At 41.2% G+C, this 24,094-nt stretch overlaps 1 protein-coding gene across 1 annotated transcript in view; it reads right to left on the reverse strand.

Annotated features, from left to right (window-relative positions):
• LOC115846364 (E3 SUMO-protein ligase RanBP2) overlaps positions 1-24,094 on the reverse strand; it is a 53,331-nt gene that overhangs the window by 8,916 nt on the left and 20,321 nt on the right. The window contains exons 10-23 of the mRNA XM_030845032.3: positions 23,645-23,826; positions 23,382-23,557; positions 23,100-23,223; positions 22,268-22,429; positions 21,862-21,999; positions 21,639-21,785; positions 20,402-20,581; positions 20,231-20,314; positions 17,215-17,350; positions 13,844-13,938; positions 8,189-12,974; positions 5,053-5,223; positions 4,350-4,442; positions 3,870-4,048 (exon numbers count right to left, since the gene is read on the reverse strand). Of these exons, the coding sequence (XP_030700892.2) occupies positions 3,870-4,048; positions 4,350-4,442; positions 5,053-5,223; positions 8,189-12,974; positions 13,844-13,938; positions 17,215-17,350; positions 20,231-20,314; positions 20,402-20,581; positions 21,639-21,785; positions 21,862-21,999; positions 22,268-22,429; positions 23,100-23,223; positions 23,382-23,557; positions 23,645-23,826 (6,653 nt within the window). The remainder of the gene's footprint in view (positions 1-3,869; positions 4,049-4,349; positions 4,443-5,052; positions 5,224-8,188; positions 12,975-13,843; positions 13,939-17,214; positions 17,351-20,230; positions 20,315-20,401; positions 20,582-21,638; positions 21,786-21,861; positions 22,000-22,267; positions 22,430-23,099; positions 23,224-23,381; positions 23,558-23,644; positions 23,827-24,094) is intronic.

The raw sequence follows: 24,094 nt of genomic DNA on the forward strand, positions 1-24,094 counted from the left end.
TTAAAAAGAAGATCTAAAATCGATAAACCTTCACCTTAAAAAACTAGAGAAAAAAGACCAGTATAAACGGAAGGCACAAAGAACTAAAGAAATAATGAAAAGCAGAGCAGAAATCAATAAAACAGAGAAAAATTAACAAGATAAAAAATGGATTCTTTGAAAAGGTCAATAAAATTTGATAAACCTCTAGTCAAGCTCACCAAGAAAACAAAATAGATGACATAAATGACTAATATCAGAAATGAAACAGGAGCTATCAACACTGATCCATGGACATTAAACGGGTAATAAATTTCAATGAACTTCACAAACACTGTTATGCCCACAAATTTGATAATGTAGAGGAAATGGACCAACCAATTCCTCAAAAGACACAACCTACCAAAACTGACATAAGAAATAGATAATGTGAATGGGCCTATATTTATTAAAGAAAATGTACCATCAATTAATGTCCTTCCAAAAAAAATAATGATAGTAAGTACCAGGCCCAGATGGTTTCAGTAGTAAATTCTATCAAACATTTAAGAAAGAAGTATTACCAATTCCTACACTGTGTTCCAGGAAACAGAAACAGAGGGAACACTCCCTAACAAAGTACGTGAAGCAAAAACTGATAGGAGAAAAACAAACATGCTCAGCAACACTCCTCTCAATAATCAATAGAACGAGCAGAAAAAAAACTAGCAAGGATAGACTGGACTTGCACAACACAGTATCAACTGATTCGATCTATTTAGAAACCTGTTTTCCCTGCAGAAACAATAACGAATGAACTGTGGTACGTCCTCACAAGGGAATACCACCCAGTGACAGAAAGAAACACACTAACACTACACACAGTAACTGGGCCAAATCTCAAAGGCATTATGCTTTTGAGCATAATGAGTGAGTGTAAAAAGCTAGTATCAAAGGTTACACAAAGTATGATTCCATTCATGCTAGACTGGGAAAGGCAAAAACGTAGAAACAGAAAACAGATCAGCAGTTACCAGAGGTTCCGAGCGGGGGAGGATCTGAACCGAAAGGGACAGTAGGAAGGAATTCTTTGGGCTGTTGGAACGGTTCTGTACACTGCCTGCCTGTGGTGGGGATTACAAGAATCCAGGCATGTGTAAGAACTCACAGAAAATACACACACAGGGAAAAGTGAATTTTCCTTATGTAAAATTTAAAAATTAATACAAATGAAAAAATCATTATTTCTTAATGACTGAAGCCCAAGAAAACAGTCCATTCTGTTCGTGTCAAATGATTTAGGCTAACACAGCAGTATTATTCATAATAGCCAAGAAGAAGAAACAACCCAAATGACCATCAACAGATGAACGGGTAAACAAAATGTGGTATGTTCATACACTGAAATATTATTCGGCCATAAAAGGAACGAAATACAGATAAATGCTACAATGTGGATATACCTCAAAAACTTACTAAGTAAAAGAAGACAGACACAAAGGACCACACATTATTATTTGTTTATATGAAATGTCAGAATAGGCAAATCTACAAAGTACATCATTGGTTATTCCAGGCCTAGAGAAGACGGGTGGAAATGGGGAAGGGTGGTGACTGCTAGAGGTTAACAGGGCTTCTTTTTGGGATGATGAAAATGTTCTAAAACTGACTGTGGTAAATATACGAAAACCAACTGAGTTGTACATTTTAAAATGGGTGAATCATATCACAATTAACGTTACCCAAAAAATGTAGGCTAGATTACTTGGGAGAGGGGAGTGCGTAATCCAGCGCCTAATACATTCGCCACCTAAGAGTCCATGAATGAACAACTCTTGTAGACAAATCAAATACCGTATCCCCAATGCTGAGCACAGTGCCAGCTCACACTAAGCACTTACACATACAGTACACTTAGGTGTTTTATGCAGGGGATGCCTATCTGAAGATCTCGCATAGTCCAAGATGAATCTGAGTGTAAAACAGGAAGGGTGCATCCTAAGAGGACGTATATCTACACCCATTACACAGCACATTTCAGCTTTAATGGTTGTTAGTTCTCTGTTTCGTCTCTGTGTATTAAAGGGTGCTCTCCAAAATTACAATTCATCTTGGCAATTTTTTTTCAACCCTTATAATGATTTATCACGTTTAATTTCTGTACCAAAGGTATTTCTGAACAGCTCTTAGGACCGCTATTTAATGAACATTATGAGAGTGTTACAGGATATTTTACAAAAAGATTTTAAGTTATAACAATGATAACACAATAGTCACTCAAATAAGCCATTTCAACGCCTATAAACAGCACAGTTCACAAAAAACTGACAGAAGGTACCAAGTCCTGTGTGCACCACAGGTGGGAAAAGAATAAACAATGTACAATTCAGTCGGTGCATCAGCATAGAGATTATTTTTCAGTGTTCTAAGTTTTGAAAAACATAAATTTTAAATAATTATTTTTAAGTTTTGCACACAAAAGAGTGAGGCCAAATTTAAAATGCATTGTTTCAATTTGCATAACCCAACTTTATATTATGACTGTCCTGTATTTGCTGAATGAAAGACTGGATGCTAAAGCCTCCAGCAGGGAATTCCCTGGTGGTGCAGTGGTTAAGAATCTGCCTGCCAATGCAGGGGACAAGGGTTCGAGCCCTGGTCCGGGAAGATCCCACATGCTGCGGAGCAACTAAGCCCGTGCACCACAACTACGGAGCCTGCGCGCCCAGAGCCCAGGCTCCACAATGAGAAGCCACCGCAATGAGAAGCCCGCGCACCGCAATGAAGAGTAGCCCCCGCTCGCTGAAACTAGAGAAAGCCCGTGCGCAGCAATGAAGACCAAACGCAGCCAAAAAAATTTTTTTAATAAATATTTAAATAAATAAAGCCTCCAGCAGCAGCAATTAGAGAAGATGATTAAGAAATATTGCATATTGTGTACTTCCACTGAGTCCAGGGAAACTGCTGAGGGATTTAAAATATACTTCAGATTTAGTATAGCAAGGCCGCTGATGGAAAAACTTCAGATAGGGCTTCCACAAATCTACTTGGTTATAAAAAAGGAAGTAATGTCTTTACATTAGCTGATGGCCACTAGCTATACGTGCACCGATGAATAAGCTGAAGCCTGTGGAACAGGCGGCATATCCTAGGTGGACAGCTAAAAAAGCAGGCCACCTAGACTCCTCAGAGTCAGACAGACAGTAAAGGGTAGTAAGTCTCCTACAGACTCAGGCCACGTGTTGGGCCACGTTTCTCTCTACCCACGTATCCTTTAAATAAAACACTGCATTCGTAACTAACTCCAGGACTCTGTTTCATTTTAACCATCTTTCCAACAATTTTTAAAAAACAGTATTTCTTGAGAGGCAAGGAACCATTCTGAATATGTCAAAATTAAGACTGTAAACAATTACAAGACAGGGACCTTGTCTTCTAGTTTCTGTGGAATACAAATTAAGACACCAAGGTGTTGATAGCTACTAAAATGACTACACCTGCGCTAAGAAAGTAACCAAATCACAAAGTTATTGGCAAAGCAAGGTATACAGGTCAGGGGAACTAAGTTTCAAATGCTGCTATTTCCTATCCACCCTGCCCACTCCACAATCAGTTAACTTGCAGAGAAAATGAACTACGTAACACCGTTCTTTGCAGGGCGTAGACCTTCTTAGGGACATCTGCACCGCCATGCTGCTGCCCTGACTCCCCAAGCCCAGCACACGCACCGGTTGCAGGGGTGCCTCCGGTCCTCCGGGCAGAACACGAGTCCTCCTCCTCTGGCCAGAGTTGCCTGAGGTGTCCGACCGCTTGCCAGACACACCCCATTATTACCACGTGGTGAGGACCCTCTAGCTTATCGCATCAACAGAGGCAACTGGGCCAGAAGGAGCACACAGAGACGGTCTTACTTGAGCTTCCTGAACTTTGTGAAGCTCCGATTGAAAGTCTTCCCCACTTCCATTGTCCTCATCAGTGTCACTGCAGACTCCACAAAAAAATGTAGGTGGAAGCTTTAACGTATCTGCTTTTGCCTTTTCTTCAACTGTTGGTTTCTTTTCCCAAACAATAATACATTCTTTCTCATTATCTGAAAATCCCATACAACACAAGGAAAAGCAAGTTAAGACGAAAGTAGATGAAGTCCAACTACTCCACAAACAATGGCCCTCAGTGTCATCTACAGATTATAGACCCAAATAACAAGACCCTGGATGCTGATGGAGAACCACCACCACCGGGAGCACAATGTTTTTCACTTCACGTTATTTTTAAATATTTAAAGTCACCAAGGCAAAACTGGTAATTACAGAGGTGACCAGATTGCAAGATTCCTTTTAAACAGAAACTTTTTAAAAAACATTGTAACTAGTAATTTTACTGTTACATACCTGTTAGATTTTCTTCTAACGGTCTACGTTTTTCTGAGTCATCCAAATACAGTTTTCCATTAAGCTTCTTGACAGCTGTGTCGAAATCTTCATCTTAAAGTATAATTTGATTAAATAAAAGAACTTCCAGTAAATTTCAGGAGATTTTCCAGCCAGGAATCTAGGAAAATTATCTCCAACTTCACACTTTCCCTTACTCCCCACATCCAAATAGCAACCAACTTTGCCTATTCCACACCCCGAACGCCTTGTCTGAGCTGCTCTGGCATTCTGGCTCCCCCTCCCATCTCCACTTCCCACAACCCAGTCCTCCACACCACTGCCCAACTGTCCTGCTGAGATTATTCTGAGCACGTAACTCCCCTGCTTGAAAACTTGGACAGGGCCCACAGAGCTTTCCCCAATAAGACCCTGTCTCTGCCTCACAGTTCCCCCACCCCTCTGAGACCCCAGGGAAATGAGAATTGCTTTCAGTCCCCTCAAAATGCCTGCCCTGTTCACGGCAGCCACCCAGGGAATGCTAATAAATGAATGCAGCTCTTTCAGTCGTGACGTCCACTGACTGCTCACACATACATTTAGGCTCAATACCGGCCTGCAGGGCAGCAGGGGTGGGCTCCAGGAAGCAGGCTGAAAGCAATTTCATCACCCCACTCACTACGAGGACCGTGAGCAGAACGCTTTAAAGAAACAGGAGACTTACCGTCCTCCTCCTCTTCGCTGACGTAGTCTGGCCTGTTCTTGTAACAGAAGAAAGTGGGAGGAAGCTGAAGTTTGCTTGCAAGAGCTTTTTGCTCAGGGGTCGGGGTCAGCTCATACACAATGAGAACATCGTCATCTGAGGGAAGATCTTCAGGCTTTTTCTTCTCTTCCACTGTAAGACAAATCAAAAAAATTGATAAAGACAAGGTGTTAAGTAATTAATTAATGTCAATATTCTAACTGAAAATAAAAATCATGGAACTTAATCAGCATGCTGATAAAAACACACATACTTTGATTTGGACACAGCTCATAATAACCATGAATTAGAATTAGAAGCCCGAGGTAATGTTCTATCAAAAACCCTTAGGGGACACAGAATCTACTTAATAACCAAAAAAAAAAAAAAAAATCCTGCTTTTACTTACTGATCATTGAAAAAACTACTATTAACAGCTATAAATTAAAAAGGTATTTAAAAAGTGCAGCCACAATCATACTTGGAATACTAAATGGTTTAGCAAAATATCCATACATTTGCAATAACTGAAACATTAAAGAAGTCATAAGCAAAGATTAGTATAAATACAAAACTAAAGCAAAGCCAACTCGATGAGACCCTACAAGGAAAGTTAACAATTGCCAAGGATGGCGGGTGATTAAAATTACATCCAATTTTCTGTATTTCCAAGCATGATAATAGATAAAATTAAATTAAACCCGTTATCCTCTGGGTAAATAATCCTGTAGGAACCTAAGACAATTTCTATTAGCTGAAAGACCAAAAACAACAAAAAGGCAAAAGATGGAGAGAAAAGGAACTCTTCGTACAATATGTTCTGGTCTATAAAGAAGGATTTCTGGCTAAAGGAACTGATAAGAGTAAACAAACCATGAAGCATGCTCTGTACCAACTGGCACTGTCCAACATAGCCACCTGACCACACTTGGCTATGAAGCACCTGCAGTGCAAGCAGTCCAAAGTGAGATGTGCTGCAGGTGTAAAAATACACACTGGGTTTTGAAGATTGATAAAAACAAAAAACAAACCAAAAAAACCCCACCAAAAACAAGGGGGAAAATATCTCATTATTAATTTTTTATACTGATTAGAAGTTGAAATCGTATTTTGGACATAATGCGTTAAGCTGAAAAGAGTAATAAAATAAATTTCATCTGTTTCTCTTTTTAGTTTTAAATGTGACTACTAGAAGCTTTTTGATTACACACAGGTTGCATTTTATTTCTACTGGATGATGCTGATCCAGAGAACAGCCCTTTTGCAATACTGAACTTGACTTTCACCCTCCTTTGTTACAAAAACATAGCATTAATTCCTAGCCAAGGACCACAAAAAGACACTGTGAGATAGAGATTCTTGCTTATCAGACAGCCTCAAGTCTTCATCTCTACAGTCCTTTGAAACCATGACATTCTCAGACTTGAAACAGAACAGGACTCTTTGTCCTGCAGCAGTATTTTGGTAAATTTGCTCTCAGACCAAGGACTCTTCACCTAGGGCCAACAGAGTCTGTGTACAAGTATGTACCCTTTATAGAAAAAAGTCCACACTATTCACATAATTTTTCAAAGAATGAATCCTTAAGAATAAAGGCTAAGAGCTGCTGTAGCCAGTAGTATGACTGGTGTACTTTAAAACTGAGGGTCCCAGAACTCACAGGTTGTCATGTGGTCATTGTAGTTGTTTGACAACTTGTAACACAGCTGTGTTGCTCAAGATACATTATTAAACCCTAACAGTGAGTTTTCGTCTCCACAGCCTGCTCCTGACCGTCTCTAACAGAGCCAGCTGCCAAGTACTCCATTACAGCACCAACGCTTTCTCCCACAAGTGGTCTGTACTACACCGGGAACACACCAGGATATAATGGTAGCTCTTATACGTGGGGCCTACTTTCAGACACAGCATCTTCCATGTCCAAAAAGAAAGCGCTAAAAGAAACACTCGGTTCCCTGTGGTACACACGCTGCTGCCATCACATTTGGACACTGGCAGACGGTAAAGGTTAGGTAACATACAGGTCTTCATTAATCACAGTTGAAAACAGCACCTGATGTGCAAAACAGAGAAAGGGAAAGACCACACGGATCTACCTCAAAACAACGTTGTAGTAAAGCAATTATACCCCAATAAAGATGTTAAAAAAAACACAAAACAACGCTGTACAACATGTGAGAAAACATGACATCCAAGTACACGAGAGCAGCATTAAGGGGTCACGCCAGCATTCTGTCACATGCATGCTGCAGTGTTAAGCCCTTAACTGCACACAGCCAGTTACTCTGCTGAGGACCAGCAGCTGCTGAAAGACCGATGTCCTCTCACACTGCCAGTGCCAGCTCTGTACCTTTATTCTCAGGCTGGGAGGAAGGAGTGCTGCTCCAAAATGCCATTGGATTAGATTTAAAAAGGCTAAAATTAAATCCTAGAAAATAAAGAGTATTTCATTTTTGAATATATGGAGAATCAAAATGAATATAATTTTAAAATATAAAAGCCAGAGTCCATCCATTTACACCAATGTGGCCGTCTCACGTACCCATTTATCCCGAGGGCTTCATTCTTTGCTCATTTAACAAGTGGTGGCAAGACTGCCTTACATAAAATGTGAACATCTCAGTACCATGCTCTCTGAGTGACAAGAACATAAGGATAATAACCTGAAGAACGAACCTACTCATGATTCATGCTCAAGGCCCTAAGCTGGACCCAGTCCTGAGCTGAGTCCTTGTGCTCTGCTCGGACAGATGCATCTCCCAGGAACCAACATCTCCTAAACAACTTACACACAAGCTCTCTGCTGCTGTTTGAACATTTGAACACTCACCAGTAAACTGCTTTGGGGAGGAAAAAATTCTGCACAAGTAATTTTTGGCTGTTCACAGAGCACTGTGTTTATGAGCCGACTTTTACTAAAACATTAGCCTGCTATAAAGAGTCCACACCAAGATAAACGTTAAAAGAAAAAAAAAAAGAGGGAGGAAGAGAGGGAGAGAGGGAAGGAGGGCGAGAGAGAAAAAAAGAAAGAAAGAAAAAGGAAGGAAGGAAGGGAGGGAGGGAGGGTGGAAGGAAGGAAAGAGACAAATTCTGCTTAATCTAAAGGCTAAGTGCTTACCCTTTTCTGGTGTTTTAAACGTGTGACTGGTTGAGGACTGCTCCTTTGGAAAAGCAGGAGAGGGGTTTTTGACTTTGCTGTCGGAAGACGGTGTGAGATCAGAGCTCTGCGACTCTTGGTGACCACCAGGCTCCGCTCTTTTTTCAGATCCACTCTGGGCTGCTGAACTGGCCTCACTACTGTTATTTTTCAAAGGTGCATTAAAACTAAATCCAAACAAAGACCCGGTAGCTGAACTGTTGCCAAATGCAAATGGTTTTGACTTTTCACTGCTAAAAATGCTTTTAACAGACTCAGAACCAAATACAAACTTTGGAGGTGAAACCACTGCTTTTGTTGTTGTTTCAGGTGTGCCAGACACCCCGCCAACTTCTGAGGTTGCACCTGCCACATCATCACCCTGTGCCGAATCCGTCCGTTCTCTGGTGGTTTCCTCTAGCACAGCTACGGCGACTTTGCCGCATGGTGACTCTCTGGGAGTAGTCGAACGAGAAACATGAGGTGTTATCAAAAAATCTTTTTCTTGGGCTAGTTTTGCTTCATCAAATATTTTCTTAAACGAGTCTGCAACATCCTGTAGTTTAAAACGGACAGCTAAATGCTCTACTTTTCTTTCTCCGTCTGCAAAATCACATGCGGTCCACACCCACACTCTTTCTGTCCCTTTCATATTTTGCAAAGTCATGTCTGGAGTTATTCTGTGGTTGGCACAAAGCTTTAACACCTGGTCCCTTCTCATCACTATGCGAACTTGCTTATTATCATAATTCTGTAAAATCTTTATGTCGCCAATGCCTCTTTCTTTCCACTGCCCAGCATCTTTATCATACCTATAGAGTTTGGCTCTGTGACTAAAAACAACTTGTTCATTTTCCTCACCACTGGACACCTCGACTAGATCAGGCAAAGGGACGACAGGTTCGAAGTGCTGTCCATCTCTCTCCTCCTCCTGAGTGACATCAGAGTCTTCATCCGTGCCCACTGAGGCCCCACTCTGATTTAACTTGGCAGCAGACTTAGACGGGCTCAAAGCAGATTTAAAACTGAAGTTAAACCCGGTGGTTGACTCACCGAAGCGGAAGAGATTTTTCCTCACGGGGCTGCTGGCCAGCGGGGAGGCGTGCACTGAGCTGCTACTCACGCTGTCGTCCAGAGCGTCTTCCCTTAGGTCATAGCTGTCCCACTCGAGGGTGGGCCCGGCGGCCTCAGGACTTGGCATGCCACTCACGGCCGCAGCACTGGCAGCTCCTGCTCCTGAGCTCTTACTCTCTTCGTCAGTGACTTTTGCTTGATCATTTGTCAAAAACGTCTTGAAATCTTTTAATCCGCTCTTCATCTCTTCCGCCCTCTGGATTAGCTTGGCAGCTCTGCCAGTATCCACAAGCTTATGGGGAGTCTGCAGTGGAATATCTAACAGAAGTCGCTGGCATTCCTCAAATTTCTGTTTGAATTCTTCAGCCAGCTCGGGTGTTTTGAATTTTGCTGCCAGCTGCTCTAGTTTGGCATCGCCATCAGAAAAATCACTAGCCAACCACATCCAGGCCCTGTCCGACCCGGAGAGGGGCTTCAGGTGCATGGTGGTGGTGATCCAGTGGTTGGCACACACCTTCAGCACCTGCTCTCTCCGCATCAGCATTCTCAGTTTACCGTTAACTTCATTTTTGAGAATTTTTAAGTTCCCCAAACCCCTTTCTTTCCACTGACTTATCTCAGCATCAAACCTAAACAATTTTACCCGCTGTGAGTAAAGAACTTTCTCATCTTCTTCTCCTGTGACAAGCTCCACTTTCTCAGGCATCTGGACGACTGGTTCAAAATGGATATCGTCACTGTCCTCAGTCTTATAGGCGTCATCATCCTTCTCAAGGTCAGCACAAGTGTCAGCTTTATCAGCCATTTTACTACTTTGTGAGGAGAATAACTTCTCTCCAGCACCCGAAAAGCCCTTGAAATTGGGGTCTTTTTTGCCAAACTGAAACCCTTCTCCTGAATTTGATTTTGCAAGATCTGCAAAGGTAAAAGTGCTGCCAGTTTGACCAAGAACCACAGCACTCCCGTCTTTCTGACCGCCAGCATCCTGAGCCTGACATCCAGCGTCATCTCCAAAGGGCTTTTCACTCTTCCTCCCCTGACTTTCCGGCTCCTGAATGCCAAATTTAAACCCGTCAGCAGACACAGGAACAGAAAAACTAAATCCTTCTTTTGTTGACTTAGAGTCTGTATTAGAAGAACTCTGAAATGTAAATGAAGGTGTATTTTCTTGATCCACACGCCCAAATTTAAATCCTTGTTCTGCACTGCCAAACTTAAAGGCTTTTTCTGAAAAGCTACTTTTAAATCCTGTTCCCACCTGACTTCCAGAAGAGTCATTTGCCTTAGTTGTTGAGCCCAAAGTGAAAGCTGAAGGTTCTTCTGCAACAGGTTTATGGGCTGGTTTAGAGATATCACAAGCCACACATTTTAAGGAAGAACTCTCATTTCGCACAAAGCAAACGCTGCAATCCCACTGTCCTTCCTTCTTGGTGAATATCCCTTCTAGACCACTCTTTGGAGCCTTGCTTGTCTCTGAGGTGCCAAACTTGAAAGAGGCAGGTGCTGGGACAGCAGAAGCAGGTAAACTCTGTTTTCTTGGATTCTGACAAGCCACACATTTTGTAGAACTTCCTTCATTTCGTACCAAACAAACGCTGCAATCCCACTGTCCTTCCTTCTTGGTGAACATCCCTTCAAGTCCACTGTTTGGAGCCTTGCTTGTCTCTGAAGACGCAGGTGCTGGAGCAGCAGAAGTGGGTGGATTCTGACAAGCCACACACGCTGCTGCACTTGCCTCATTTCGCACTAAGCACAGACTGCAATCCCACTGTCCTTCCTTCTTGGCGAAAACTCCTTCAAATCCACTCTTTGGAGCCTTGCTTGTCTCTGAAGCACCAAACTTAAAAGAGGCAGGTGCTGGGACAGCAGAAGCAGGAAAACTCTGTTTTCTTGGATTCTGACAAGCCATACATTTTGCAGAACTTCCTTCATTTTGTACTAAGCAAACACTGCAATCCCACTGTCCTTCCTTTATTGAAAAAACAGATCTGAAATCACTGCTGGCAGATTTAGGAAGATCTCCCTGGCCAAATTTAAAGGAAGGCTGCTGAACAAATGAAGATCCACTTTTGTTAGCAGACTTTGTATTCTGACATGCAATGCATCTAGATACAGTGGGTTCATTTCTTACTAAACAAATACTACAATCCCAGTGACCTTCTTTCTTTGGAGTAATCACTGCAAATCTATCTGGAGTATTTTCTGAGCCAGATTTAGGAGTGGAAACAGTTTCAACTAATGATGAGCTAAGGAGCTCTTTACTGCCTGGGTTTAGATTTTGGCAGGATACACATTTCTCAGCAGCTGCGGCATTCTTTAATGAGCAGCTGTTACAATGCCACCAAGACCCTTCTTTCTTTGCAACCTGAAATTCAAAGTTCATGTTTCCGGCAGCAGATTTGCCAATATCCTTGTCATGACCCGTGGGTTCTTTTATAGTTCTCGTAGACTGACTGGAAGTTGTGGCTCTGTTTGCTCCTGAGGCTTTTAACATGCTCTGGGCCTCTTCAAACTTGCACTTAAAAAGTGCTGCCTCCTCGGGTGTCTTGAATCTAATAGCAAGCTGTTCTGGTTTGGGCGACTCGTCTGCATAGTCCAGAGCGTACCACACAAAGGACCTGTCCGAGCCGGCGTTGGGCGCCAGGGCCATGTCTGGGCTGATGTAGTGATTCGCACAGATTTTCAACACTTGCTCACGTCTCATCAGTAGGCGGATTTTACCGGAGGTTTTGTGCCTTAGTATCTTTACGTTGCCAATTCCACGCTCCTTCCATTCTCTTGATCCCGCATCAAAACGATACAACTTGGCACGATTGCAGAAGAACTCTTCCTCGTCCTCCTCACCAGTTCTCACTTCAATCTTATCGGGAAGAGGCACCACCGGCTCAAAGTGAGGGCCGTCGTCGTCCTCGTCCCCGTGCGCACTACCCCCATCAGTATCATGACTCTTGTTGGCCGGCTCTGCAGCAGGCGTTCCAAACACTGATTTCCCTGGACCGTGGAAAGTAAACATATCATCACTGCGTCGAAAACCAGAATTCTTTTGCTGATTTGGGCCCATGTTTTCAGTAAATGAAATTCCAGGCACATTTTTGCTTCCAAAATTGAATGTATTTCGAGGTCCAATGGTCTGAGCAGCTTTTGTTCCACTGTAGCTATCTCCTTGCAATGGTTTGTCTGAAGTCAGGAGACCTAAAAGGCTTTCACTATTAGTGTAAGTCGTAGAAGGGGGCTGTGCCACAACCTGTGGTGAGGAAAATGTGAAGTCGCCATCATTTGATTTGAAATTTGAATTAAATTTAAAAGGAGTTGGCTGTGATGTACGCACAGGTGCTGCCAAAGATGGCCCCATGCCTTCACCTGGCACAGGCTGGACAAAATTGGTTTTTCCAAATTCCATACCCTTAGATTCTGCAGATCTTGAAGCATGAGCTGCAACTGGAGGTTTTGTAAAATAACCTGGTTCTGGTAAAGGTGGATTTGTGCTTGTCTGTTGAACATTGTAATTAAAGTAATCATCACCCCTAGGTGATAGAATTCCTGTTGCAGGAGACTCAAAACGCAATGGGGGACCATACATCTCTTGAGAGAACATACAAGCAGACGAACTCTGCACTGGTGGTGTGTGCATCTGCTGTGAGTAGGCGTAGATATGCTGCTGAGGTGGAAGCCTATTCATGCCATAAACTGGTCCCTAGGAAAAAAAAATAAAGAGCACATTTTTGTAGGTTGTCTATAAAACTATAGCTTAACTAGATACAATCCAATTCTCATAAACCTCAAGCATGAGTACAGGGTAAATACATCACTAGGGCATACAGTGCATCCTTAAGAGAAGACACTTCTACATTACTGCAAAGATACTTACAGCTCTAGTTCTCCTTGGAATATAATGAAAATTGCCTTAACTAATGACAGCACCTTAAAAACCTAATTCTCCTACAACAGATTCATAGAATAAATACCTTCCTCACTCCTAAACAAGGTATCCAATGATGTTAACAACGATGATGATGACAATGAGGACTAACGTTTGTTAACGTGCCAACTGGGCACAGTTCTAAGCACTATACATATATTATCTCATCTTAATATCCTCGAACACCCTATGAATTAAGGCATTATTATCCCCATTTTACATATGAGGCAACTAATGCATAGAGAAGTTAAGAACTGAAGAGCCAGGGCCTAGAGGCACCCAAGCCCGGTGTCTCTGCCCGGCTCTGCTGGATGCCGGTCTCCATGGACACTTGGTCACAGCGCCCCAGGCATGCAACTTACACACAGCACTCCAGTGAGGACATCACAGTCCTGCTTCTGTCACGACCGAAAGACGAACGACCCACCACCACCCCAATTTAAAAATATTCTAGATGTTCACATTTATTGTAACATAGAAATTAACTGAGAAACATACTTCTATATCTGAGAGAAATTTAAAATATCTGTTATCTGGTGGGACATTTAAGTTTTAATGCTGAACTACTTCTTGAATTTCTCTGTAGGAAGCCTGGACAGTTAAAAAGGAGATACTTATAAATGTATAAATTATTCCTTTGTTACCTTTGTGGGAGTAACATTAGATGCTGGTCTGAGTAGATACTGGGAATTATATGCTGGTGACTGACTATAATACATTGAATGGCCAGTAGTTGCAACTAAAAAAAAAAAAAAAAGAAAAGAAAAAAAAAGAAAGAAAACACTGTTAAAAAAAGTCTATGCTGCAGTTAGGACTATCTAGGCAAGAACTATAAATACAAAAGCAGTAGAAATCAAGGAGAGATTAACTACATAGGTTTTTTTTAAATTTCTATACATCAAAATACATCATCATAAAGATTACCAAATGACAAACTAGGAATGACCGCTAGGTGTGACACAGGAGGAGTGAGAGCAGCAGCAGGGTGTCAGCAAGAGCAGAGTCCCCACAACAAGCACCACAAGGAGCCAAGACGAGCGGTGGGGCCGCGCCCTGAGAAAGAGGGGCACGACGGGGAGGCACAGTCGTGCCGCGTCAGAAACACGGGGGATACACTAGTCACAGGAAGGACTTAAGGAACCAAAACGCACGTCATGGCCTCAGGGCCACATTTTTGAAGTGAACCGTGAAAATCTGCAGAATGACATGGCTGCACGTTTTAAACTCAAGCTGAGAACGTTCAGGTCAAAAGTCACCTAACAAATTCATGCAAAGGATCTCACAGGTAACACAAAATGTGTTCCCTGGCTTAATAAAAAGGGCGCAGCATGACTGACACTCATGCTGGTGTCCAAACTATCTGCTCCATCTGTTTTGTGTGTGTGTTATCAGGAAACCAGCAGCTAGAAGACACTCATGCTGATGGTAAAAACAACCAACAATCATTTACTTGATCTGTTTTAAGAAAGTTTTAACAGAAAACAAAACAACTTAAAGATCATTTATACCTTTACACAGAAGAGGAAGCAGAAATTGTGACCCAAGAGGTGCTGGGCAGCTGACTGTGGAAAGCCCTAAAGACCCAGTAAAGGCGAGCCAGGCTGTCTGTCCTCTATGCAGTTACCAGAGAAACAGAGCCACTGCAGAGGCCCAAGCCTGAGCGTGGAAAACTAACGGGCTGCCTGATGATGGCTACCATGACATATTCTGGGGAGAAAACAGGCAAAGAACACAGAACAAGATGACGGATATAAGCCAAGAATCATAAAGTCTGAAACTTAACTGGTGACTTTATCAGGGATAGTGAAAAAAAGTACTAAAAACATCCTATAGAAAAAAGGCACCCAATGAACAGATAACTCATGAAATATAAAGGATTATAAAGTGTTGAGCATGCCTAGTACTAAAAAAACAAAAACTTAAAAGCTGGTATTATTTTTGTTTTTAAAAATAGGCAAGGTTTTTATAAACTGGTAATGGCAAACACCTGGCAAGAGTGCAAAGAGATAGGCACTACCAGATACTGGTGGTAAGAGTGTAAAACCGGCACAGCTTCTCAGGAAAGCAATTTCCCAACACAAGAAATTTTACAAAACCCTAAAATCCTAGGACTGTGTTCACAGCATTATTTACAATAGCAACAACTGGAAATTTAAAAATAAGGGAATAAAATCTGCAGAGCTTCCACATGATGGATACCTTGTATTCATTAACAGTACTGTCAAAAAAATGTTGAGTAGAAAACTGCTCAGAACTTAAATATTTAAAAACAGGCTACTCGTCTCCATACAACGTGATAAAGTTCTCTAATATACAAAGAGAGAGGACCAGAAGGAAATGCTCCAAAATGTTAGCAGAACTCTGTGTGATATGGTTAGTGTTTACTTTTCTTTACACTGGTCAGTACTTCTGAATATTTCTTTATTATAAGCTTATTGTTTTTTAATCATCTTCTTTTAAAAAGACAACGACCATCTTGGCACATCTGCACCTTCATTAAGAAAAACAGTCTGTGAACACAGGAATGGGAATCAGGAGACCTGAGCTCTCCTCTCAGGGCCACAAAGCTGCCTGCAACTTTGTCAAATAGTCACTTGGGGTCTCCATTTTTCTCACTTGTAAAATGAGGATGTGCTGCTTCTACCCATTTCATAGAGTAACTGCAAGAATAAAATAAGACAATGTGAATGTTATGCTTATATGTGTGTGTAACAACCAGAAGACCTGTTATGCCTGTACAAAGAAGAAGAAAACAGAACTTGTGACCCACAGGTGCCAAATGATGACTCCACACAGCACTCGGAGAGCCAAGGAGAAAGCCAGCCAGCTTGCCTATCTTCTGTAGTCAAGGCTCTACACAGTGCACACGGTTTAGGTAAACAATGTTTAAACTCTGACTTCTCATGTATTTATCTGTGACTTACATATGACATTTAGTGAGTTTGACTTCACAAAGATTTTTCTATTACTTTGCACGCACTTGGAGGACACTGTTATGAGAGGACCATGAGTTTGCCTTAAGTATGGCCCTATGGACCATCACACAAATGTGTGAAACTAGGCCACACCATTCTGAATCAAAACCAATTAATCTAATTACCAACATTTCAGGAATCTGTCTCATGTGAAAGAAGCCTATTTTCCCCATCACTCTGGCTGGCTGGGGACAAGTGGCTTTAAAGTTATAGCACTAGAGTTCGAACCCCGGCTCTACCAATAACTATCTGTACAATAATGGGTAAGTTACCTAATCCTTCCAAACCCATTTCCTCATCTAAAAAATGTGGATTCATGATGGTACCCACCACTCTGGGTCACTGTCATTAAATAAAATTACATACACAAGCACCTTGGTACACAGACAACCACAGGAGACACAGTCCGCACCCTTTGGTTCATTAGGTGTTTAATGCATATTCTAAGTAAATGCCTAATGCACACCACCCACACACAAATGCTCACAATAATCATGTGATGCAAAGTATTACTTCTAGGTTTCAAACAAACTGGCTCAGAGAGGTAAGTTAAGAGAGCACAACCTAAAACTCCAGTATGCTCTAGCTCCACACTCTTTCCTTCTATATATGACCACAGTATTTCAAAATAAAAAGTTTCCCAGGACTGTCATACCTCTCAGTATGTCATCAAAATAATTCCCAAGACGTTTAAGTTCTAAACTAGCCATCTCTTAATGAATAACGCTGTCAGCTGACATTTTTTCAATCATAAGGCATAGTTCCAACTCAGTCTCAGCTCCTCTGAGATGTGCATTAAAAGGTTCTTTAAGCCTTTAGCCTTTATATAAACAGGGTCAGATAAAGCTTGTTTTGTTTCTGCTTAGAGTTATAGAAATCCTGGTAATACCAAATACAGCTTAAGTAACATATAGGCAGACACAGACAGACATGTATATAGATAAATGTATACAGACAAGGTGATTTCACAAGTTACCTGTTCAAAGGAGGAGAAAGTACAGACTTCACTAATACCTGGGAGTATCCAGTTGCCAACTCACCTGTTAATGGGGCCCCATGAAAATTCTGTGACCCCTGATATCCATCAGGCACTGAATCTGGTCCATAATTCTCTGTAGGCCAACGATGAGGGGACCCTGAGTTACCGCTATTTAGTTTCAACTCCTGCATTTCTTTCTGTTGGAAGAGGAAACAATTTTAAGCAATTATATCACGGCAGACACAGTGCTAGAGCAAACTTAATACTTGATGATGCCTTTTAAGAGATTCTATACTCCAGTAGGATCTGAGTACCAGGTGCTGATTTAAAACATGATCCTTAATTTGTCAAAGCTTGTTATTTGCTCCCATTCTTTCACTCCTTAGTACCATTACCTAATTCATTCATTCTAGAGTCAGCTCTAACCTAAACAATGGCCTCATCTCCCTTTCCATTCTGCATTGGCTTAAAGTAATCTTTCTAAAGTTCAGCTATAGCCAAGACACTTACCTGCTCAAAAAAACAAGTACCTACGAAATGAACTTCTTTCTCTGACACTGCCAGTGCTCAGCAGCATTGCCCCAAACGCCCTTCCAGTGCCTCACTGCACCTGCTCTGCTCTTCAGTCCACCTGGACTGCTCTACACCCCACATTCCCTCCCAGACTAGCCTCCCACTCAGCCGCATACGCGGTGCCAAACACTGCCAACCTCTCAAGGTAAAGCTCAAATGCTCTACTGGGAAAGGGAAAACTGCTAACACTTGCTCGGAATATATTACCTATAGTGTACTGTATATATTATGTGTATACAATGACACATTCCAGACAATTTAGTTACGCTTTTAGCTCTTAATTCTTACAAAGTTCCAAACCGGCAGACATAATGCCTTCCAATGACAGCTAGTGGTCAGCAATCAGATCCATCACTTTGTAGACAACCAAATGACAACGCCCTCCCCAACCCCAGAACCTACAAAGCAGACACTTTTCAGGAATAGTAAAATTAACAAATGAGGTCAGAGACAAATCCAGAATGTCTGCTCTCTTCTCCTAGAAGTATTTTAGAGGGAATTCCCTAGCAGTCCAGTGGTTAAGACTCAGAGCTTTCACTGCCGTGGCCCCGGGGTTCAATCCCTGGTCGGAAAACCAAGATCCCACAAGCCGCACAGTGCGGCCAAAAAAACAAGTGTTTTAGGAAAAGAAATTTTCTGAAAACTGTAACTCTTGAGGTGAAAAATATCTTGAATTTTCAAACTAAAATTTTCCCCGTTCGTCTATCTACTGTGTCTAGTCCAGATGCTACACATCCAAAAATAAGAAACTGATGGAATCAACTGGAAAGTTTTACTGGTCACTACTGGTATCTGGACCATAGATTTAAATATGCAATTAAAGCTATAAAAATAATTTTAAAAATTCAAACAACTAGAACATATGATGAAAACCGGTTTCAACAATTCTCACTCAACTTTACAGATGAGAAGCCAAACAGACAGAAAGACAAGGAACTCCCTGACCCGAGATCATTCATCAATGGCAGTTAGTACTAGAACTCAGCTTTCTAGGCACACGGACTAGTCCTCCACTACTAGTGCTTCCAAGAATACAATGTTGGGTACCAGAAACCTACATGGTAAGTACGTAATATCATAACAAGCCACGATCATAAAAAATTAACATACAAAATCTCTGTGCAGGGACTTCCCTAGTGGCACAGTGGTTAAGAATCCGCCTGCCGATGCGGGAGACATGAGTTCGATCCCTGGTCCAGGGAGATGCCACATGCCGTGGAGCAGCTAGGCCCGTGTGCCACAACTACTGAGCCTGTGCTCTAGAGCCCTTGAGCCACAATTATTGAAGCCCATGCGCCCTAGAGCTCACGCACTGCAACTACTGAGCCCATGTGCTGCAACTACTGAAGCCTGTGCACTCCGGGGCCTGTGTGCTGCGACTACTGAGACCGAGTGCTGCCACTACTGAAGCCGACACACCTAGAGCCCGTGCTCCGCAACAAAAGAAGCCACTGCGATGAGAAGCCCGTGCACCGCAACGAAGAGTAGCCCCTGCTCGCCACAACTAGAGAAAGTCCGCAGGCAGAAACGAAGACCCAACACAGCCAAAAATAAGTTTAAAAATTAAGACAAAAAAACTGTGCAAATTCACAAGTGCAAAAAATACAAATAGTATTAAGTCTCACAAATTGCTGACAGCACTGCAATAGTCACACACATACCAATACTTCCTTGCTGTAACTTTAGAAATATGAATGACTTAGTTCCTGTCAATGAGCGTGAAACAACTTACCTGTACTTCCAACTTCAAAGAAGTAAAGCTCCTTTGAGTGTTATGGTTAAGGTCATTTCCATAAAGTTAAAATAAAATCATGTTCACATAACTATTTCTTTACATAATTAAGTCAAATTCATATGAAATATTAAAAAGATAAAGAGGCCTTTTGAAGTTTAGACCACTTGTGAAGTCCTAGATATAAACTTAACATACACAACCACAGTCAGTCTGAGACAAACTCACACACCAAGGTATGAAGAGTATATTTCACTAGTTCAATTCAATCACCTGGGAACCTCCTCTATGCCAGAAACAAGGCTATGTTTTGGATAGAGGAGTCTCTACCTTTGAAAGATTCGTATCTAGTGGAGGACGCAGACACTTAAGTAGTTTCAAAAATATGCTAAGTGTAGCGCTTCCCTGGTGGCGCAGTGGTTGAGAGTCTGCCTGCTGATGCAGGGGACGCGGGTTCGTGCCCCGGTCCGGGAAGATCCCACATGCCGCGGAGCGGCTGGGCCCGTGAGCCATGGCCGCTGAGCCTGCGTTTCCGGAGCCTGTGCTCCGCAATGGGAGAGGCCACAACAGTGAGAGGCCCGTGTACCGCAAAAAAAAAAAAAAAAAAAAAAAATATGCTAAGCGTCAAGATGAAAGCACGTAAAACACAGTATGATTCTACAGTCACATGGCAAAGGAACATTTTGAACAGTTTTAGAAATAAGTGAGAAAGTGGACAAGGAAGGCATCTAGGAATAAGAGAGGCACAGTTTAGAGAAATCAAGTGATTTACCTTAATGGCCTCTACTTGTTGGCAGATCATTTTCAATAAAGAATTTTGATCTTCTGCCCATGGAGGTGGTGTTTTGGGAGAATACTGAAAAAATAACAACAAAAAAGTACTTAAAACATTTAGAACAGAAATGTATTCCACAGTAGAGTGACTCATTTCTTCCCCACTTACCTTGTAACTTTTATTTGGTGATAGAGAGTATTTGGTGGGAGACGGTGTAGAATGTTTTATTTCTGAATCTGCATTTCGCAAAGAACCATTTCTATAAAGAGGCCCTCCTTCACTGAAGTCATCGAGCTCCTGCATGACTAAATTAAGCATCTCTTTTACAGATTCCAGGGGCACGGGCAACTAAAAACAAAAGGCATGAATCAATGGCTTTAGCCTGCAAAATTACCGAAGTAGAACTCTCTCTAAAATAAACACAGATTTTTTTTTCTTACTAATTTACGTTTTTCACTTTTATGTAACAAGCACATTATACTTTATGTAACAACAAACATGAAACTGCTGTGTAATCAAAGGCTTCCAACCCTCAAGTCCATGCTGTTTCTATCCCTCGTTAGCCACAGTAATGGCAGAGCAATGTTAACTGGGGAAGCTTTTCCACGTGAACAAAATTAAGTTACTGACGTTTACTGATTTTTTTTTTTTTTTCGGTACGCGGGCCTCTCACTGTTGTGGCCTCTCCCATTGTGGAGCACAGGCTCCGGACGCGCAGGCTCAGCAGCCATGGCTCAAGGGCCCAGCTGCTCTGCGGCATGTGGGATCTTCCCGGACCGGGGCACGAACCCGTGTCCCCTGCATTGGTAGGCGGACTCTCAACCACTGCGCCACCAGGGAAACCCTAACTGATTTTGAACATGAGGAGAAACACAGATGTTGGAATGCACCAAACATAAATCCTAATCCAAGAGCAGCAACACAAACTAATCAACAAAACAGGTGGAAGGTTGAATGTAGTTAAGGTTAATACCATCACAACAGCCTCAAACTGCTGACAGCTGGGAAAAGGTAGTTACATCAGATGGTCATGATGAGAGAAACGCTCTCAAGTAGTCGGTGACATGTTTAACTGTGAAGTCCGTGCAGAAACAGTCCTTAGGTGGCAATATTTGTTGATTTCATTGCCAAGATGACAAAAATAAATGCATACCTTGGAAACCTTTTCTAATTCCCTAACAAGCATTTTTTGTAAGAGTATAAACTTAAGTGCCCAAGTTTAAAAAAAACACACACACCCCACCCCCCCAAACCTAAGGCAAAATAATGCTAATTAAATATTTAAACACCCTCCATTTTCCGCATTAATAAGGCACCACTAAACATTTTTGAAATTACCAAAATATAAAACCAAGGCAAAGTACTTATCAAAATAATAAGAAAGTACAAACAACCTGCAACTTACTTTCTTAACCACTGAGAGATCTGAATCACTGTCATCTAAAATCTTTATCAGGTAGTCTCTGGTCTTTCTCAGGTAATTTTTGCATTCTTCTTGTTCTTCAGAAGAAAGTGCATCATTTTCAATGTCTTCTGCTTTTCTGTGAAAAATCTATACACAGAGTGCTTTTATGAAACAATTATGTTTTAAAACAAAAATCTTTTAATTCAAGTACCACACAACTTACCAGTGCAAGATTCCAGTAAGAAACGACATTATTAATAGATTCAAAAGCAGCCACAGCATCGTCTATATTTCCATTAACTGCATCCAATATAGCACATGTTATGTGTGCTTCCTCTTCATATTCACCCATTTCAGATGCCTAAACATATTAGATAACTTTTAGTCAAATTGCCTCTACCCAGAATATCAAACCCAAATGATTTCCCAAAGATTTTACACGATCTAATGAGATTAGCATCGCAGTACTCTCTTCTGCCATACTGTATTTGTGACAGCTAGTGGACTCAGAAAACAAGACTTCCATGAGATAGCCAAGCAACAAATTTAAGCAGTTTATACTCCCACTTCTTTGTTTATAAATTGGAAATCCACATTTCCAGTTAGTTCACAAAGGGATCCTCCATTACCTGAATGTCTGCACTATGAAAATGTTTAAACAGAGGGTCAATAGGTTCAGGGATACTGCTCTTCTTTTTAAGTATCTTCAACAATGGCAAAACCTTCTTCCAGTAATGAACACTTCTGCCTATGTATTCTCGTTGATCGTAAAAAGAATTAAGACCACTGCCCTAAAAAAATACAAAGTTAGAAGAGACACAAACGATCAGATCCAAAAATTCATTTATAGATGGTCTGAACAACTGGTTAAAATTTCAAATCAAGGCAAAATAGAATCTCAAAAGCCATATGCTCACCTTTCCAAATACTGGAATAACTAACCACTTTAATACCAGTGATCATTCTAGAACCAACTTTTACACACTTTCAATGACACTAACTAATCAGGCAGCCCACTTTATTTTTTTAAAGTTGCTATTTTTAGACAGCCGAAATCTGCCACTCTTATAGGTGCCACAGTTTGGTCAAAGGGCTAAACTAATCTAATCTTGCCACAGAACAGACCTCAACTACTTAGCAAGAGATAATGCCCTTACCTACAGAGTCTTGTGCCACCAAACACGTAAAAGAATCTTCAGGCTGGACAATATTTATCGTAAGGTAAATAAGTAATAATAACAATGACTAATACTTATGGAACATTTACTGTGCCAGGCACTGTTCTAAGCACTTATGTATTAACTAGACTAACCACTCTGTGGCAAGATTAAGAAAATACGTTTCACCTGACATAATATGAATAAGCTGTTTTTAAAACTGAAAGGTTTTCAATGTAAAATCTGTGATTTTAAAAAATGACAGTAATGTTCTTAAAAACTGCTTCCACTTCAGTGAACTCACCGTTTTCTGAAGGCACTTTGCCCAGTGCACAAGTAGAGCAGGCTGAAGGCCATGTTTTTCCTGGCCCCTTAGAGTGTTTATGTCATGCTGAACTAGAAGTCGCAATTTTGCTGAGGTTCCAGGTCTAAAAAAAGTTGTATTTAATAAAATTGATTTATAAACATGCAGTTCAACACTTACACGTATGTAAATCATCACATGATAATTAAAAATTAAAACTTCACATGAGAATTAAAGTCCCTAGGCAATAAGTCAAAGGAGTATTCTTATTTGACTACTTACATTGCTTTTCTGTGGATTAGATTACAAACTGCATCCCACCAAGATTTCTGTCTTTCTGTGCAAAGCTGTTTACACACAGGAAGTGGCAAGCACAGAGGCTGATAGAAGCTGTAGTGAGAATTACACTTCTCCTTTAATTGTAAGTGGCTGGTATATATTACTCCAAGTAGAAATACCTGTTTTTATTTAAAGAAAAATCAATTTAAGTAGAAAAAAAATCAAACAATACTCATAATGTTTAAGTTGTTAAAATCTCTGCTTACTTCAAGATCTAAAATACATATTGATTCAGGTGCATTTGTTTCAAGTCTTGAGGTTTCCTGGGGCAAATGATGAAAAAGCTGTTTTAGCCATTTTCGAATCGCAGGTAAGGCAGGCAATGAACTCCACTGTAAGCCAAGCCAGGTGAGGTGCTGAAGACTACCATTATGTGCTCGAATGGCACCTGAAATACAAAAAAAAATTGGCTTGAGGTTTTGGAAATCTTTGCGTCCCATCAGTTTTGCCAACATAAACAACTGACTCATAATAAATGTACCTTAATTTTATAACTGCTTTTCTATATCAGAGCACAGGGGAAATCTATGATAAGCAAAGTCTTATGTTCTTATTAGAAGTATTCAAACTCCATCTAGGAACTTTAATAAAGACAGTTATAATGGAAAACGTTCTTTTGAAGTCCATCTAAGAAGAAAAAAGAGCCTCACTAGAAC

Source organism: Globicephala melas, chromosome 12 (genome assembly GCF_963455315.2).
Source record: "Globicephala melas chromosome 12, mGloMel1.2, whole genome shotgun sequence".
Classification (NCBI taxonomy): Eukaryota; Metazoa; Chordata; class Mammalia; order Artiodactyla; family Delphinidae; genus Globicephala; species Globicephala melas.